Source organism: Lepidochelys kempii, chromosome 1 (assembly GCF_965140265.1).
Source record: "Lepidochelys kempii isolate rLepKem1 chromosome 1, rLepKem1.hap2, whole genome shotgun sequence".
NCBI lineage: Eukaryota > Metazoa > Chordata > Testudines > Cheloniidae > Lepidochelys > Lepidochelys kempii.
In genome coordinates this window covers 107,738,063-107,758,098 of record NC_133256.1, presented here as the reverse complement: position 1 = coordinate 107,758,098, position 20,036 = coordinate 107,738,063, and the positions used below count along the sequence as shown (strand labels likewise).

Below are 20,036 nucleotides of genomic sequence, written 5' to 3'. Positions count from 1 at the left end.
CTATGGTTCAGCAGTACTTAGAGGGGCTACCAATTTACTACCTCTCATCTGCTAATTTAAAAGATCATGAATGTAGCATTCACTGTTACCTGCCACTCTTCGTGCTGAGAAGTAGACGGGGTTGTCACGTGGTTGACCATTTTTAAATAAACCATCACAATTTGAAATAGTTCTTTGGAAGACACAGTAAATTTCATTATCACAAGAATGAATTTTTAAAGCAACCTTAACATTAATCCAAAATGAGGGAGTTACCCTCTGGATGAGTAGGTTTTTGACAGGTCTGTATGGATAAATCAAGGTAGTACAGGAGAAGTTAACTTTCACACAGTCCTGATTTTTCCTTCTATTCCTACATATTCTAATCTAATTATAACATATAAATTAAACTCTAATCTAGTTCAACAAATCCAACGTTCTGTTTGTGAAGCTAGCAAGACTTCAGGGTACCTTCACCTTTCTGTTGTATCTGAATCTCAGCACAGCATTTCAGGTTTATTTTTCTCTTTGTCCTTCATACTGTGTGCTTGCGTGAGATGATCATAACAGTGAAAATTTAATTTTGAATGCATCTTTCAATGCTTTATATCGACAGCTGGCATATATCTGACATTGTCTTGTTTAATTCTGCCACAAATAAACTTTAGTTTAAAGTTGAACAATTAAAATAATCGTTTTCATACATTAAAACATTATAATGGCAAAACTGGATAATCAAAAATGTATTTATTAATCATTCCCAAAAGGCTAAGAAATGAACACAAAATACAGAAATACAAATCCCATCAAATACAAAGTGTAAAATTACACAATGAAGATCTGTTTAGACTATGTCTAGTATAATACTGATTGATTATTTGTTTGTTGATTAGGATTTTTTGACAAAGAATTCAGCGGATGAATTCAGAATGTTTTGTTTGCGCAGCAAGTACAGATCAGGTAAGAAGAAAAAGGGGCTGATTAGTTTGTCTTTTCACACAATCCTCCAAAATACTGAGGGGGTCAGCGCTTCAATGTGTTGGGTTATCTTCATGTGGAGTCTAACTACGTTAATTCCCACACGTAGAAGACTGCTCAGCACCTTGGTAATGTGTGCTGATCTCTAACATGCTGGGAATTTTCATGCTTAAACAGTTCACTGACAGAGAGATCTTTTTGCTGCTTAAATAACTTCAGCTATTTGTAGGAGCTACACTTTTCCGCTGCCTCAGTGGATCCTTGCTCACGTTAGGGGTATGTCTACACTACAGCGGCACAGCTACGGCGCTACAGTTGTGCCGCTGTGGCACCCTAGGGTAGATGCTCACCTCGTTGACGGAAGGAGTTTTTCTGTCGATATAGTTAATCCACTCTCCAAGAGGTGGTAGCTAGCTCAATGGAAGAATTCTTCTGCATCTTCCCTTGGGGTTAGGTCAACCTTACTCCAGTGCTCAGAGTGCAACACTTTTTACAGCCCCTGAGGGACGTAGCTAGGTTGATCTGTTTTTTCAGCGTTGACCAGTGCCTTGGTAGCCGAAGGCTCTAGGAGTGCTGTTTATTCCTAAAATATTTCACAGAAAGGGATGAAGAGAGAGTTAAGAATTAGATCGACCTAGCTAGGCTACTCAGGGCTGTGAAAAATTTTGTGCCATGAGCACCATAGTTAGGTTGACTTAACCCCCAGAGTAGATGCGACTAGGTTGAAGGAAGAATTCTTCCAACCTACTGCCTCTTGGAGAGGTGGAGTAGCTGCTTGAATGGAAAACCCCCTTCTGTTGATGTAGGAAGTAACTACCGTGCTCAGCACAGCTGTTGTGCCGCTGTAGACTTAGCCTGACTCTCAGCAACAGACCTCCATTACTAGGGAAAATAAAGAGCAAATTCTAGAAGAATCTGGATGCTGAGCAAGCCCTAAGTGTGGATGTGTGTGAGGTTTTCTGCGGCAGAAAATGGATGGCATGCTCCTCACCTCAGGGTCTCTGCACCCGTCACAAGACAAAATTAGTTTTGAGCACATGAATGGGTCCTTGATATGCACCTCAAGGCATTGGAGCCCTGAACAAACGTGTTCGTTTGTTTTTATAAAGAAATGGAAACCCAAACTACATTATTACATCGTACATACGTATTTTATGGCTCAATAGCTCAGCCAAACCTTCTAAAGCTGACCCTGGGGTGAGGAGAAGTGCCGACTGCCCTGCAGCTGATGAATGGTTACCCATCATTTGCTAGAGCCTCATTAGTTCATTTACAGGATGTGAAGACTCACTGCAGTGAGTCTGGGCTCTTGTGCACGTCTCATCTGATAAAGGATAAGGACATAAGAAACCTTATGATTTGGAGTCCAGTGGGAAAAATGAGAATCTGCTGATGTAACCTACAGAAGCAAACAGATACGTGAATGACTGCTGCCGTCTATACAAAGTGGGCACGTAAGGTTAATAAGGCAGGACGTGCTGTGGGACATGGGACTGTTCTAAGGCCATGTCTACAGTACAGAGTTATGATCATTGACAAAACTTAAGTAGACTTAAGTTACTTTAATAATATCAGTGGAGCGCATCCACGCAACACTCCTTTTTCAGCTGAGCATGTCCACAGTTGTTGCTCTTGCATCAACAGAGCACTGCATTATGGGTAGCTATCCCACTGCATCTCACCACCCTCTGCCACTGGGAGCTCTGGGAATGGATCGTGGTGCATCATGGGGACATGCTCACTGTCCCACGATGCAGTTCATTCCATGCCATCATTCCATGGGCTTCATTTCATGCTGTTTTTCAACAGCCCTTGTAAACTGTGCACCCTTCATCTCTGCCTGACAGCCTGGATTCTGAGCTGCTGATCATCAGGTGATGAGTGTTATGAACACAACACAGATGGTCCTGCAGTATTTCATGAGCTGCGAAACAGAGTTCATCGGTAATGCCTGCCCAGCTGTCTTCCATGGAAACAAATAATTCAGGATTGCTGCTGGCATTCACGGACTAGCTTGCTACGGTGGACTGTCGGGATCACATCGTGGTGCAGGTCTGGGATGATGCGCAGTGGCTGCAGAACTTTTGGATGCACAAAGCCACCTTGCTGTGTGCAGAGCTCGCCCCTGCCCTGCGGCGCAAGGATACCAGACTGAGACCTGCCCTCACTGTGGAAAAGCAAATGACAATCGGTATGTCGAAGCTGGCAACTTCAGACTGCTTACCAGTCAGTTGCGAATCAGTTTGCAGTTGGAAAGCCCACAGTGCGGGCTACGGGAATGCAAATATATAGGACCATTAATTGCCTCCTGCTTCGAAGAACTATGACTCTGGGTAGTGTGCAGGAAATAATTGATGGCTTTGAGGCAATGGGATTCCCTAACTGTGGCGGGTTGATAGATGGCACAGATATCCCAATTTTGGCCTCCGACCATCTTGCAATGGAGTACATCAACCAAAAGGGCTACTTCTCCATGGTCTTGTGGGTGCTGGATTACTGGGACCGTTTTGCTGACGTAAGTGCCGGTTGGTCAGGGAAGGTGCATGATGCAGGCATCTTTAGGAACACTTGACTGCATAAAAAGCTGCACACTGCGACTTTCTTTCCAAACCAGAATTTTCCAGTGTGGGAATGTGCAAATGCCCATAGTGATCCTTGGAGACAATCCCATGGCTCATGGAGCCTTACACGGGAAACCTAGGCAGCAGCAAGGAACACTTCAACAACAGGCTCAGCAGGTGCAGAATGACCGTTGAATGTGCCTTTGGCTGATTTAAAAGGTTGCTGGTGCTGGTTTTTTTGGCCGGTTAGATCTCAATGAGGAAAATAATCCAGTGATCATTGCGACCTGCTGTACTCTACATAATATTTGCTAATAGAAGTGGAGTTCTCCAGGGGAGGGCTGCTGAGGCTGATTGGCTGGCTGGCTGGCTGGCTGGCTGCTAATTTTGAGCAGCCAGATGCCAGGGTAATTAGAGGGGCACAGCGGGAGCCTGTTTGAATCAGGGAGGCTTTGAAGGAGTATTTTGACAGTGATTCCCAGTAGCGTGTCTGTATGTGATGGATTTGGCTAGGCTGCCATGAATTACCTCTGTAGTGCTCACTTCTTGAGCATTATTGCAAGGAGCAAATATTCCTACCTACAGCCACTGTGTTTCAGTGTTCACACTGAGCGATGTATGTATGTCACAAATAAAGACTCAGTTTATTTCGAAGACTCAAGTTTAATAATCGGCTAAAACACAAATTTTCAGACAAACGGGACATGAAAATGAGGAACAGTCTTGCAGTTAGGGCTCTTACAGCTGGGTGTAATTCCAGGTGTGGCATGCATGGGGTACCGTGAGGAACCGGGAATACGCAATGAATGCGGTTGGGGAGTTTGGGGAGGGCATGGACTGGAGTTCTGTAGTGGCCAGAGGGGGAGTTGGGCACGGGTTTGCTCTGATTGCAGGCTAATGAGGGACTTCAGCATCTCCGTCTGGTCCTCCAGGAGCTTTATCATCCGTTCCTGCCCCTGTGAACTTCCTTGGCTGTCCACCCTCAGTCTTTCATTAATTGTCCCCCTCCACGCTCATTTCGCATCTGTTGACTGCAGCAGTTCATGAAACATATCCTCCTTACTCCTCCTGGGTTGCTGCCTTACCTGATGGTGGTGCTCCGCTGGTGTGGAGGAGTGTGTTCTCATGGGGACATCTGCAGAACGCAAAGAAATAATGAACAGAGACAGTATTGTGAGTGCGTTGACAGCCGTGAATCACAAAAGGTACACATACACCTCTTTCTCACTGTCCCTTGGCTAGCACACAGGTTGCCGTGAGTTTGCGGGGAGGAGAGTGGGCAAGGGAGAAAGAGCAAGAAGGGACAAAGGGTGGTTTGTGAAGGGGGTTTATTATAAGCAGTTGGGAGCCTATTCTGAATATTGGTACCCCTTTCCCCAGGCTATAGTAATCGAACCCGATATCTCATGCTTAAGGGTAACCCAGGACACAAGGGAGCATCTCCTGCATGCGTGTGACTGCAGACTGGTTCTGTATGCCCCTTGCCTGTGTGCTGCTCTGGTCCCTGCAGCAGTAATTGCCAGGTGATGCATCAAAGTTTCCTAGAGCAAGAGGAGAAACGAGGCAGCTCTCCCAAGGAACCTTTGGCAGAAGATTGCAGAATACCTACAGGAAAGTTTTTCCTAGAGCTCACTCCGGAGGATTCCAGAGGCATCCCCGTGTACATGAACAAACTTTTCTGCCCTGGCCCCACTGTGTCAATGCACTGGCTCTGTTTTTAATTTCTGTCCCGAATCCCTCCTCTACCATATAACTAAGTATATGAGAGCTCAGTCTCGTCTCACCATGTGCTATCAAAGTAAAATGAGCACTTCCTGGAGCTCCCCTCTCCTGCATGCTGTGCGCCATACTCGGAGTGCTGGGACTGGCTAGACCCCTCCAGAGTGGAGAAGAGTTCCTGACTCACTGCGCCACCGGATGACCCTGCCGCCTGCTCCACTTTGTCCTCCGGCTCCACCTTCTCGTCCACCACTTCCTCATTGGGGTTGAGTCCACTGGCCTAGCTGCCTCCAGTCCCGCTGAAGTATCCACAGGGCTCTTGGCAGTGGAGGTGGGATCGTCACCGAGGATGGGCATCCAGCTCCTTCTAGAAGCAGCAGGTCTTCGGCACCGCGCCAGAGCGATGGCTTGACTCGCTTGCCTTCTGATACGCCTGCCTACTGCGTGTCCTTTTCGTGCCCCTTCTCCTGCGTGGCGCTAGCAGTCAACCCATCAGTATCAAAATTCTTACGGCTGGTGCAAAGCTGCAGCTGCAGAGCCTCTTCTCCCCATGTACTCAGCAGATCCAGCAGCTCCGGTGTGCTCCACGTGGGAGCGTGGCTGCTGGGTAAAGCCATCACGGTCGGCTGGGAAGATGGGGTCAGCCTTTAAATGGGGGAGGGGCACGTACCTGTGTACCTCCAGGGCAGGAGAGTTCAAACTGCTGGCCAGAGCGGTCATGATGGGCATTGTGGGACACCTCCTGGAGGCCAGTTAGAGTGACATAACCTAGTGAAGCGTCTACACTGCATTGCTCTAACTATGTAGCAAAAAGCTTTGCGATGCTCGTTGAGATGCTTTTATTATGTCGGCATGGCAGGGGAGTTATAGTGGCGGGAGAAGCATTTTCAGTGTGTACACCTCCACTGTTTTGTCGACAAAAGCTGACTTGTATCAACAAAACCGTGTAGTGCAGACAAGGCCCAAGATAAAAAGCCAGAGTCTGTCCCCCTCTCCTGAGTTAGCTTTGTGTGTGTCTGTGCATCCATCCGTCCCCACTGTTTAATTCATTTTTAAAGCTTCTTTTACTACTTGCTTCTGTATGCTGCCTTTTGCAACTGCTTCCGATATAAATTGCTTAGTGCAGAGAAATTCTGCCTGAGTTCTTTGTTTGTACCTCCTTGCTCTCCTTTGTTTGTTCCTCAAAAAGCTCTGTTGGCCTACATTTGACCCAACGATAGCTGTCTTTAAGAGGAGGCATATTCTAGAGGTTAGAATACAGACTTGGGAGTCAGGAGTTGTCAGGGCTGATTCCCCACTCTGGCACATCGAGTGCAGAAGGTGGAGGCTCGCAAGGATTTTAAAAATTAATACTGGCCACTCCAGGCTTGTATTAAACTCCCAAGGTTACAAGCTTCTCTCTGACCTTGGATGGGTAGATGCTGCCACTACCCAAGTGCAAAAAAACCCTTTGAAACCAGAAAGGCGCACTGGGGAATTCCTTCCTGTGGGGTACCCTCAAGCCCTCTCCCCCCCCTACACACCCCACGGAGAAAAGCTGAGAAAGAAAAACAAAGGAAATCAGCTGTTGCCACCAGCTAATTAAACAACATATGCACAAACCTCTTAGGACACAAAAAACCCAATCCTGTTTTTAAAAAAGGTAAATTTTTTTAAAAACAAAAAGAAAGAAAATACATCTGGAACTTAGGCTTTTGCTAGATTTAAAAAACCCACTTACAAAAATGAAACATCAAGAATAACCTTCCTGAGGTCCAGTTTAAAGGTTACAAGCAAAACAAAAGCATTTGGGGTTAGCACAGAAGAGTCCACAAGCCAATAAGAAATAAACAGAAATAAACCTAATCATGTCTTCCTTGACATTCCCTAATTTACTTACATATCTGGGGTTTCAGATAAGCAGTCTCTAGGTATGATCTGATGGTTTTTCATACCTGGCTTTCAGCTTCTCACAGCATAACTGCTCCCTGTTCCCCTCTTTCCCGGAGAACCATAACACACAGACAAAGGGAAGTTTTTTCCCAATTTTAAAAAATTCTAGCCCTCCCATTGGCTCTTTTGGTCAGGTGCCCCTCCTTTCCTTTTACCTGTGGGCTTGTTAACCCTTTACAGGTAAAGCAAGTAGAAAATAGCTACTAAGAGGAATTCTATAGCTAACAGGCTGGCTGGGTGTCCACAAAAGGGAGCTACCTCCCACCCCCCGGTCCCCTTTATTTGTCACAGGAGTCTAATGGTCTAGGCCCATTAATGAGCTCCTGAAACTCTGAGATATGGACAGTGGTTAACCACTCTGCTTCTCTGGCACAATGGAGCTGTCCACCAGGATGATAAAGCTTGTTTGTTCAGGAAACAGAACTTTCTCAGGGACTTCATCCAAGGTGATTATAGACATGAATGAGTGGACATAAGAAAACAAGAGCTGCCATACTGGATCAGACCAATGGTCCATCTAGCCCAGAATCTTGTCTCCCAACAGTGGCCAGTAACAGAGCTTCAGGGATAGTGTACAGAACAGCGTAATTTTGGAGTGATGTACGCCTCTTCTTCCACTCTAGAACTAAACACATTTGAACTGGACTGTGCATCTGCACTGGACCATACTTGTAGTATAGGAGATAGGCATAAATCAGTGAAAAAGAACTGCTTTATTCAAAGTGGACTTCACTGTATTAAACATTTATCATGTGTGCTTATCTTACAGTTCCTGTGACCAGAGAAATTCATTGAGTAATCTTATTGGATAAAAACTGATATCCAATTTCTGTAACTTTTTTACCAAAAAAAAAAAAAAAAAAAAGTAAATGTCTGATTTGAAAAACACAGTAAAGTTTTATTTTTGAAACCAATCTTAATGCGACGTTAAGACCGATTTTATTCACCCACAAGTTGAGAATCTCTCAAATATAGAGCCAGATTTTGACCTCTATTATATTGGGGGTAAATCCAGAGAGATTCTGTTTAAACTGTTAGACTTGTTTTTGGATTTATATTGGTGTCAGTGAAATCAGGTCTGGCCTATGGCTTCCACCACAGGTTTTTCTTGCACCTACTGTTTATCTTTCTTAATGGTGTGTGCTTTTGTTCAGTGTTGTGTAGTCATACAAAGCAGACCCTTGTAACATGTGTGCTTGTGCGGCCAGAGGGAGGGTGCCATGGAAACTGTAGGGCACACTAAGCACTGATATAAGGAGCAGTACACTATAATAAACTATACTTTGGGTGTAAGTTAGTCAGAAAACAGGTATATGTGGCAAAGCAATGTTCCTTATGTTTAGGGCCGCAGGAGGCTCCCAGAGGTTTAGGTGGGTCTGATCTCCGCCAGAGCAGCTGTGCAGGAGGTGGACAAGTCCTGTCCCTCCCCAGCCCAGCCGGAGCTAGGAGCCCCCTTTGCTGGGGCACTCCTAGGAACAAGGGGACATCGGATTTCACAGGGAAGGGCTTATTTCACAGTCCGTGATGTGTTTTTCACAGCTGTGAAATTGGTAGGGCCCTACTTATGTTCAGTGGGTATGTCAAGGCCCTGTACCTTACTCTGACTTGATTCTCTAAAGGATTAAGTTTAAATTCAGCCCTGATGTTGGTGGGTGCAACTTCCAGTGGCCATAACTCAATGGGAGTAGCGCCCACTTACATGAGAGCTGAATTTGGCTCCAATATTGCAGTGTAAGTTAAAACATGTATAACTTTGTGTAATTTAGGAAGATGATCCACAGCTGACAGCTGATGTCAGTGATGGGTGCAGGTAGACTGTTGCTGTCCATGGTTTACCTGCAGGTGTAGCCAAAGACGGAGTGTTCTCAACACTATTTCAGAAACTATAGTTCAAACCTGAGCAGATTTTTTTTCTTCTATCTGAAGCAAATATTTATTAGTAAGCCCTGACTTTAATTGTAGAGCTTTCACATGGGCTAAAACTAGAATCCCTCTTAGTGGTATGATGTTATCCCACATTGATGGACTGAAGATGATGTTATGGTTAATTAAACATGTATGCCTCTTTAAAAACAGGTAAGTATTTTGTGTTACACATCAGGAGATGTGATGATTTATTTTTGATTTTTATGAGTGAGTTGTATACTTAATTTTTTTGGTGGTAATTACAAATATGGCTGATTTAACTATTTTTGGGTGCCTACTAGATGGAAAAATTCAGTATGTGAAAGACTATTGTAAAATATCAGATTCTGCTTCAGATAGTTTTTCTCAGTCTTTGGGCCATTGTATTTGCTTTCTATAAATATGTGCTGTGCCATTTTTAATTACTGGATTGTTTTAGAACCATTAAATCTAATATGCCTAAAGATTAATGTTTTTAGTTAAGTTTGTAGGTAATTTAACAAAACTTGCTGTGACAGATAAATAGTAAAGAACTCGTATTTCTTGTAATATTTTCTCATGGCTCTGTTTCCTCTATATGTTGCACAGTATCTTCTGTATCATAACATCTAAATGAATTTTTTATTTTCTTAGCAATAGAATTTGGTGATGACAGCATGAATGACGCAAAGAACCTCCTTCAGGCCATCTCGTCTTTTATTAGTGATGCAAATGCTTATATGAAAGGACAGCTGGTGTGTGATCCCATTAGGGAAGATGTACTGTGGGAGATGTGAGTGCAAATATATATATTTGATCACTGGAAGATTCTGATTATAAGAGTGATAATATGTGAACTCCTGATTGATTATGAGGGGTTAAACTTTGTGCCACACTGCATGTCATTAAAAAGCTGTACAAAAATCCACCCGGTCAAGATAAAGGGGGAGAGTGAGAAGCAATATCCTCTTCCTTTTCGCTTTCCGATTGCTTTTTTCCCCTTTCTTCCTTAAGCTGATACACTTGTGCATAGTCTACTGTGCTCTGATGCATGGTGTATATGTAATGTAGCCTTACCTAGGTTGCTTTGCTCCTCTTGAGTGACATAACCTCTCAATTGAATTCTGACATGGAGGAGAGGAGAGAGTGGGACATGGAGAGGACCAGAAAAAAGGTGGTATAGGGAAGAATGAGATCACAGCTGCATGGGGCATGACCCTGAAGACACAGAGTGATTTTGCTGTGAATGAGACAGAAGGTGATAGGGAACCAATGAACAGAACACAGTGATGTGATGATGTTGTTTTGTTTCCATGCACTTGTGAGATGGTGGGCTGCACCCTTCTGAATAGACTGGAGCAATTTTGGGAGGCCATAGGTAGGAGCTGCAGTAATAATTTGAAGTAACAAACACATTACAGTGCGACTGAACTGTGCATTCAAGTAGTGGAAGTGGGCTGTTCTGTAGAAGTTTTAGTCAGCATTTGCTTATATGTAACAGTCATTTGCAAAGAGGAGTTGGTGGCTGAGGCTAGCAAGATTGTGGTCCTGAAGGGCAAGTGGACAGGTCATAGTTGAGAGAAGGAGAATGAGCTCAGTGTGCTGCTGAGGGAGCATCTCTGGCCAAACAGGAGGATGTCAGCAGCTGGTAACAGTCAGTTGAGGAAAGTTAAGGCAGTCAGGTATTGCAGTGTTTGGGACAGGAGGAAAGGAAGCCGAAAGGGGATGTCAGTGAAGGATTCATAGGATAAATAAATTTGGGTGCCAGCAATGTAAAAGTGGCTGAGAGTAAATAGGTGAGTGATGATGTTAATGATGGGCAGTGGTAGATACACAAGGGAGAAGGGACCCTAGGGGGACCTCAAGAGCAATGTTCTAACCTCTCATGAGCAATTGCCACCAGGCACAGAATGGCTACAAAGGGAGGAGCAAAACAGTTAGTAGGGAGCCAGAGATGCCAGCATAATGTTTGAGGCTCTCAAGAAGGCTGTGGTGCAATCATTCATGTCAAATGACGTACTGAGGTCAGTGGGAATAAACAGAGGGTTGATTGGCAGTGTAGGAGAGGGGGCCATTGACAGCCACACACTGTTTACAAGTTGCCATTTATCCCCTTTTACTAATAAATGCACTGGTAGCATTGATTCTTCCACTGGAGAAGAGAGGGCAAGAGCACCTCCCAAATTGACACCCCGAAGCTTCTCTGTCACAAAGGGCCTTTCCCTCTGAGCCAGGTATCGCACAGACGCAGTGTTTGGTGCCGAGAAAAGAGAGCTTGCTCCTGAACCTGTGTCCTCTGATGCGGCATAAAAAGCTCCTCGCTGACGCCAAGTCCGCTCTTTTGCAACGCTTTGGGACACCACATGTGACTTGGCTCCTGCAGACAGACCCACAGTTAGCGTGAAAGATGGACATTGTTCATGTAGCCATTGACAACTGTGAATTGTGATGTCCTATTTCCCGAGTGGATGTAACGGTTCAGTTTTGGATAGACACAGCTTTCCCCTTTTACACTGAAAAATTTCTGCTCTTCTGAGAGCTGTAGCATTGCCCATTATGGTTCAGATAGGAAGAAAATGACAGTGTCATTTAGATGACTCCCTCTGGCTGATAGATGAATTCAGTACTCTGCTAGCAACTTGTCCATCTTAACTTACACGTTACCTTTTCTTTTTTCAGACTAGCCAACACAAAAGCAAACGTAAAGGCTGCATTTGCAGATGACTTTGACACCTCCAGGGCTGTTGCTGCAATTATGGACCTCATTCACCATGGCAACAGACAGCTTAAGGCTGTCACTAAGGTAACCCATTAGGATACAGAGATCAGAAAATGACAGCTGTCTACAGTCCTACTGTTTAATTCAGACAGATTAGTTTATTGTTCACACACAGACCTGCAGAAACAAAGCTCTACAAATTGTTGACCTTAAAGACACACATTTATCGAGACTGCATCTCTAGAATTCTGTACTATTGTTTTCTGTTTCACTGTGTCCAAAGCACGTTTCTCTCCTGCTGCCTCATATTCATAGGGAAGACTTTTGAAAGACACCTGAGGGTGTTGTTATGTGCCAGAGGCTTTAATGCTTGTTGCACATACCTGCTTTCTAGCCCCATAATACCGATGAGAGTGGACTGGGGATTGATTGATTTTGTAAAGAAGTCATTGTTATGACCAGGACTTCCAAGTGCATGGGGTGGCAATGGCGGTTAACACAGCACCTGTTTTATTCAGCCTTCACAGTTGCCTCTGCTACTTGCAAATAATAAATCCTGTCTCAAACTGCCCCTCTAAGGCTCCAGCTACCCTTCAGATCATTCACTGGCAATTTGAGGCCCCATTTAAAACCTGATGCTGAAGCAGAGGAGGCTTTGGGTGGCTGATTACAAGAGTTCAAGGATGGAAATAAAGCAAAAGCACAGCCCTAGGGACTCCTGGGTTCTGATCCTAATTTTGGCAATGATGTCATCTTTGGTCTTGGGTCAAATACTTAACCTCTCTGCTTCATTGTCCCTGACTGCTTAATTACCAGTCTCATGGTGTTCACAGTTTGTTTTTACTGGGGCTGAGAGGGGTGAGGATGAATGTAGTAATAACTCAATTTCAGATTTTTTTTAAAAACCCCATCTCCTTTGAGTCCTGTAGCAGCACCAGTCCTGGAGATCTGGACTTAGTCACCGTCTTTTCCTTTCTTTAGAGAGCTCTTCTCCGAGCCACTGAGTCAGTCCAGTTGGTAGTTTAAGTCCTGGATAACCCAGCTGTTTGAATTCCAACAAAACAAGCCCCCCTCGTCCTTTGGATCATGTTGATTGTTTCTGAATTTCCTTTAATTATCAATCTTTCTGGTAAGGTTGTGCCCAGTACTGGTTGCACTATTCCAGGGGCAGTTGCACGCAGCTGCTTTGTGCATCTCTTTGAACATTACTATTTTCCGTGTTTTGTTTCCTACGGAGTATCTGTGTGTTGGGTTTTTTTCTCTAAAGGTACGTGGACGGTTGTTACCGCAGTGTGCAGAGTAGTACATACCTGCACGTCCTCCTAGCCCAGAGCTAAACAGCAGCATGGATGGTGAGGCAGAGGGTTAGGCAAGTAGAGTGCCCTTACGTGCCAGAACCTTAGGAGATGTACCCTACACGGCTCCCTGTATGCCCAAGCAGTGCCTCCAACTTTTAGCAGTGTAGCCTTTCCCCACTGTCTGCACACCGCAATGGCAAGTGTGGACACCACCTGCCTTTCACTGCAGTGTCTAGCTACACATGTAATCTATAGTCCCTGTACTCTACACACACAGCCAATATATATGGGCTTGCATTTCCCTAAACGGAACTTATTTCATTGTTTGCTTTTTTCCCATGTTCCTAATCGCTCTTGATCCATTTGTATCTTTTTTTTCCTGGCTGCTGGTTCTAGCTCCTTCCAGTTTCGTGTCCTTTGCAAATTTCAAGCTATTTCTGGCTTATCCCAGTCATTAATGAAGATGTTAAATAAAACCTCACCAAATACCTCATTTTGATGCATCTCACTACACCCTACAACTTAATATTTTGCCGTTGTCCTTTGCTAGCCAGCCTTAGTCCCCGTAAATCTTTTCTCCTGTTCTTGCCATGTTAATTTTGAATGTTGAGCTCATGTTGGATAAATAGAAAAGGAGAAAGTGTGCCTGCATCCGTGTTTACAAATGCTGCTCCTCGGGTGACCAGTACTTGCAGACAAATACTGTCAGGGTGTCTGAAAATGGCTTTCACAGTGCCTAACTCGTCAGGACAAAAGGTGATGCTTGAAGCAGTTGATGTAATTAATTAACCTGAAAAACCTTCAGCTGTTAATTTGGTTTTCATTTTTCTTCATGCTCATAGGCCTTGTCTACATGGGAAAGGGTGTGTGTTTTTTTTTAAATAACCTAGAGCGGGAATTTAAACTGCAATAGTTATGAGTCCCTGGCATGGACACTCTTATTCCCATATAGGAGTGTCTATGATTTAACTTAAAAGCTTTCCCAAATGACATAAGTGAAACTGAAAAAAATTCCACTCTTCTATCAGAATAATTTTCCATATAGGTGGATTATACTAGCATAACTAGTAAAATTTTCCCATGTAGTCAAGGTCATAGACTTCAAACTGTATTGGCAGCTTGAGGCCTGCAATAAACCGTATGGGTAAGCCAGCTTTGTTTTTGTGATTTGTAACAGGAAGGTGGATCTCCTAGAAGCCCTGTTGTGTATGGAAGCATGCTTTCCTATATAGAGGACTTTTTTAACACTGTTGGAATATCTCTTGGAGACAGACAGGTATGAAACCGCTCTAAAGATCTATCATGGGTGTCATTGTTTGTATTATAACAACAATATAGTAGCAGCAGAACATTTTACAAAAATATAAGCAAAATGTCGATGAAACTGGTGGTTCTGATTTTTGTAACTGATGCAGAAACACCGAGGGAAGGATCTGCACTGATACAGATGTAAATTATGTGGTTTAGAAGAGAAGGAAAATTAAACACAGATGAACAGTATAGAACAAAGCATGGGCTGAATTCTGCTCTTGAATATTCCTGCGCATCTTCTATTGCGGCATTGGTGCAGTGGAAATGAGTTTGGGGAGTGAAACAAGAATATGTTTGTGACTGAGGTACATAAGTACTCGATAAGATCGAAATAGGGAGGAAAAGGAAACCAGTGAAACGCCAGAGCAAGAGTGCTATGCGGAGAGATGCTAAAAGCCAAAGGCAATAATCCAATATTATATATTTAAAAAATAAACAGGACAGGAGCTGTTTCAGGCTTGTTTTCCATGGATCCTAAAATTCGCAGATGCTATTAAATTCTAAACAGGGAGCAAATTTCCTTTTGTGAGGTAGCAGATCCATACTGTAATTTTTTATAGTGTGTACACACACGCAGCTATTCATTCACAAGCCTTTTAAAATCAGTAACTGTTCAGCTATAAATTGAGGTGGTTCCTTTATATTACTGTGTTAGAGTGGCTTCTGAACAGCTGTGTATGCTAGGAGCTGGCTGTAAGTCTATGCATTTGTCGCGTTATTTTTTGGTGTTATACTGTATTTGGGGGAATCGTGTAATTTTCATGTAGGACATTCATCTGCATTCTGTGGCCTTTGTACCTAGCTCGGTACATGCTTTTCTAGCCTTTTGATGCTGTATCGGGTTCTCTGGGGCTTCCAGGTGGTGCGAGGTAGGATTAGAAGACAGAGAACTCTGTGCCTGGTTTCTCTGGAAGAGAGTTCGTTGTAATTGAATGGAAATGATGCCTTGATAAAGGGATGACAGTTTGTTTGGGTCTACTACAAACATGCCAGATCCACTGCCTTTAAAAGTGGATTAAGCTAATTTGGGAATAAGAGCATCCACAGCTGGAGTTAATCAAGAATAGCTATTCTGGAATGACTTCCCTGTGTAGACAAGCCCGGAGTAGTTGTCTGAGTTTGCCACCTGCCTACCCATTGTTGGATGGTAAAGTTTCTGTAGGCATCTCAAAGTCAAGTCTTAAGGAGGGATTTGGAAATGGATAAGATGCTGGTGCAAAGGTGCCTCACAACAGTATATCTTATTTCCCTTCCTATACCAGAAGTTACATTAGCATAAGCACAGTTACACCATTATACCTGTCCAGTATAGCTAAAGCCATACAACTTTGGGTATGCCTGCACTGCAATAAGTGTGATTGCAGCATGGACTAGCAGTACTTGCTCCAGCTTTAATCTAGATCGCACAGTTCAAAATACCAGTGAAGACATGATGGCATGAACATGTAATACGAGTATGTACCCAGGGTCCCTGGCAGCTTGTAGAGGCTGCATCACTGCAACAACGCTACTGGTTTTAGCTGTTAGCTTGATAAAAGCTGGTGGAGGTTTGCCAACCTGTGCTGGAATCAGACTCCTGATTGCAATGTACACATGCCCTGTGTGTAGACAAGGCCTTACTTCAGAGTTGAATGAATACTGCTTAACTCATTTTCTGATGCAGTGTTTTAACGCTGCTGCTCTTGATTTATAGGTTGTTCCAGAAAACAAAAATTCAGCTATGCTTTGCAGTGTGATTGATGAGCTAGTGAGCTTCCGTGTCAAGGTGCGTAATTATGCTCTTGCTATGCCTGGAGCAACAGAAGCAGTGCAGGTGGAAGAAGGTACCATTCTAGCAAAGGAAACAAAACAGGAAGAGAGAGAGAGAAGACGGCAGTTACTGCTGGAGCGAGAACTCCTTTTGCAGGCTTGTGACAACCTACGGCGAGACCTTGCTGCATTTGGAATCAACATAAAGGTTTTGAGAAAATATTGTCTTTGTAACTCCTTTAGTAATTCATAGAATCCTAGCACTGGAAGGGCCCTTGAGAGGTCATCTAGTCCAGTCCCCTGCACTCATGGCAGGACTAAGCATTATCTAGACCATCCCTGACAGGTGTTTGTTCCATCTGCTCTTAAAAATCTCCAATGATGGAGATGCCACAACCTCCCTAGGCAATTTATTCCAGTGCTTATCTACCCTGATGGTGAGGAACTTGTTCCTAATGTCCAACCTAAACCGCCCTTGCTGCAATTTAAGCCCATTGCTTCTTAACCTCTGAGAATAGGACAACAATTTTTCTCCTTCCTCCTTGTAACAACCTTCTATGTACTTGAAAACTGTTATGTCCCCCTTGTCTCCTTTAATCTGCTCATGTAACATACTCTAATTTTCTGTTTTATGATATATTTAATTCTGCATTCTACTTTAAATATCCCTCATGACTACCAGTCAAATTGGTAAATCTGAAAACTCCATTACTGGCCTGGCCTGTTAAGAACTTCACTTGTTAAACTGAAAGTGCCTCTGAAGAGTTCATTTCCCAAAACTGCAATTGAATGGCTAGATAATAATAGTAGTCAGAAGTGGACTATCATACTTTTCCAAAAATATTCAACCTCATGTCATTCTTTTGAAGTTTAAAGAGCTCAAAATTAGGCAGTTTATTCTCTTTTAGTAACCATAAAGGAGGCATATTTTGTTTTGATTTTGCAAAAGTTTTAAACATGAAAACTGACTCTGATAACTTGTGATTACTTCAGTGTGAGAAGGTACACACTAAATATTTTTTTAAAAATAGGCATTACAGTATGTTCATCACCTCATCCAGTATACAGCTATCACAGAATGTGGTCTCAGCAATGTTTTAGAACTGAAGTTGCAATATTTTTCTCATGTCAATGCCATATTATTTAAACTAAACAGAGGAGTGTCCAATGTAATTTACGATCTGTTCTGTGAATAGATGGGACCACCTTTTTTTTTAAACTTGATCAGTAGTGACGCTAGATTATTAGAAAGCCGTATTTCCAAGTACCTACTTGTTTTTTTTAAATGTAATCAGCATTTTTGCCTTTTGAGCTTAATACAGAATGTTTCAGGTTCATTTAGGCTGCTTCTAGGGATTTAAATAATTTAACCAGGTACAAAGTACTGTGTGTAATCAAAAACTTACTGGGTTTGACCCACTTATTTATTCTTACAGGACCGGGGTACTACTTCCACATGGGAAGTGGTGGATCAGAGAAGAGCAGAGCAAAGAACGGAAAATGACAGCTGATATAGCACAGGGACATGACTGGACTGATCATGTGGCAGTGAATGCTTTAGGAACCACTGTGAATTAATTTTTTTCCTAATCAAAAAAGAACTCTGCAGAAACTTGTATATCTATTAATAAATAGTGTTAACTTAAATACCTCTCTGCTTGCCACAACTTGATTTTTCCCTTTGAGAAGGCGTTGAATCTTTTCCTGCATGTATTGTGAAATAAGCTGGTAGTAACAGAAGTAATGCAGCAACTGTAAAAAGGGGAATCTATAATCCAAGTAATTAGCCTATGAGCTGGGTTTGGCATGTTGTAAATGATACACTTGATACTGTTCATATAAAAATTGCTATAGATGGTCAGTAATAAAAGGGAATGGGTACAGAGGATAAACCATCTTCAGCTAAAAGTCTCTTCAGCTTCTGCAGGTGCTGTGTGACTAAGCCACTGCAAATGAAGTACACAACAGTTTTGCTTTATTTGCTATATTTTTATTTCCTATGGAAAGAAACTTGCTACATTTCCAGAATCTTTTAAAATTAACTTGTAACAATTTGTATACAATGGTGAATAACAAAGTTACTTCTGTGTATAGTTAAAACAAAGGCAAATTGAAATTTATACTGACCTCTGATATCAAGCAATTTCATTTTGGAAAAAAAAAACAAAAAACCAAACCCAAAAGGTCTTATTTGATTTGGCTTTACCTACAAATGTAATTTAGAAATAATACTTCTTACATACCAAATACAAAAACCTCATTTTAAAATCAATTCAACAACTGTTTTAAAACTGTTTAACTTTTTTGATTTTAGGAATTAGAGTTCAAAAGTAATTCCAAGGGGAGAAAATGACAATAGCTTCTGTTCCCCAGGGAAGTAGACAGTTTACAAACTGTCTTTGGTAAAATACTGCAAAGTCTTTTCTTAGGAGTAAACAACTGCTCTAATTTTAAAAGTCTTAGAACCCCAACAGAATAAAATGAGCAAACATATAAAAACCTATTTTAAAAATAGGTTAGCAGTTTAGAAAGAAAAACAAAAACGCATTGGGGTGAGGTAGTAGTCACAGTGCATCCAAAAATATGAATTATAAGGGCCGGAGCTACTCAGAACAGCCTTTCTGATTGAATGTGTTTACTGAAGGAAGTTATTACAAGATGTGAAAGTGCAATCTGACTAATATATAGGGTACTAAACTCTATTCTAGAAATAAGCTACTGGAAAAATGGTTTAAATGAATATGTAGCATCTAATAATTAAGTTTGCAAAATTAGTCCCTATGCGGTAATGAATATGCACATTGAGTTAGATTGTAGGTTTAAACCATAGGGCAGTAAGTTGGTACTTACTGAAACGTACTTCTGACTTCCCCCCACAAATTAGTTTTACCTCAGTATTAAGCTGTACATCCAGAAGTTTAAGAACCCCTGTACTGCACAAATCTCTCTCAACTTCTGATTTATTCCTGCCTGCCATCTACTCAGCCAGCCAGCGAGAGACACGCACGGAAGTGCTGACCTGTCCTCCTTGACACTAAAGCGCTGCCTCTGTTAAATGATGATCCACCGAAAGCCTTTAAAAAACCCCTTGCTACGGCCCAGGCCCGACCGCCCCAGGCTCAGCACAGGCTCCTAGTGGACTAACTGTATTTGACTGCCTGCATGGCCCTAATGTCGTATAATTAAATGCAGCTTTCTGGCTCCTCAGTTATTACTTATGCAGGCAATAAATAGCCACATATGCATACATACAGTAATGTGCTCAGAGCTCTACTCCAGCAGTTTGAGTTGGCATAAAAGCACTCAACCGTCTACCCCCACTGACATTTTTGACCATTTAAATATCACTAGTTCCTCACCACACCTAGTACCTTTTCTTCAAATGATTACATTTCACACACACACAGTGCTCCATGTTAAATTTTAGTCTAGAGCAGCAGATGGAATATAAAGTAAGTTATTTCAGCTAACCATAATTCCTACCTTTCATGCCAACACTTCTGGAGTAAATCCTTATTTTAAGGGGGTTCCCCCCTCCTCTATGTTTTAAAATGAGCCTCATTTTTTCTGAAAAACGAAGAGCAAGAATTTCAAATCAGCTATTGCTGCCCATGTCTAGGAATGGGCAAAGGCAACCAATTACATTCAAAATGGAAAGCAACTCAAGCTTTTCCTTTCCAAAGCGGCATCTGTAAAAAGGGGAAAATATGAATGTGGAGAAATATGAAGTGCAGTAGCTACTTCTAGATACAGAGTCTAATAACAAAATCATGACAACCGTGGTGCAAGCCAAGAAATTCAGTTCAGCTGGTGGAAGAATTTTACTTTCTTCTTAAGTATCAAGTGCATTTTTGCAGTTCACACACACTTTAGTTATTGCTCAATAACTATGAAAAAGAACAGGAA

The 20,036-nt window shown here is 42.5% G+C and overlaps 1 protein-coding gene across 7 annotated transcripts in view; it reads left to right on the top strand.

The window, feature by feature from the left end:
- Positions 1 to 17,781, top strand: part of CARS2 (cysteinyl-tRNA synthetase 2, mitochondrial) — a 71,072-nt gene extending 53,291 nt beyond the window's left edge. For 6 of the 7 annotated variants that reach the window (XM_073349878.1, XM_073349860.1, XM_073349846.1 and 3 more), the window contains 6 exons: positions 873 to 939; positions 9,708 to 9,846; positions 11,733 to 11,856; positions 14,248 to 14,346; positions 16,075 to 16,338; positions 17,567 to 17,781. In XM_073349878.1, coding sequence (XP_073205979.1) covers positions 873 to 939; positions 9,708 to 9,846; positions 11,733 to 11,856; positions 14,248 to 14,346; positions 16,075 to 16,338; positions 17,567 to 17,641 — 768 coding nt within the window. In that variant the 3' untranslated portion in view covers positions 17,642 to 17,781. The remainder of the gene's footprint in view (positions 1 to 872; positions 940 to 9,707; positions 9,847 to 11,732; positions 11,857 to 14,247; positions 14,347 to 16,074; positions 16,339 to 17,566) is intronic. The other variant, XM_073349849.1, reaches the window with a different exon arrangement.
- The last annotated feature ends 2,255 nt before the right edge of the window (positions 17,782 to 20,036 follow it).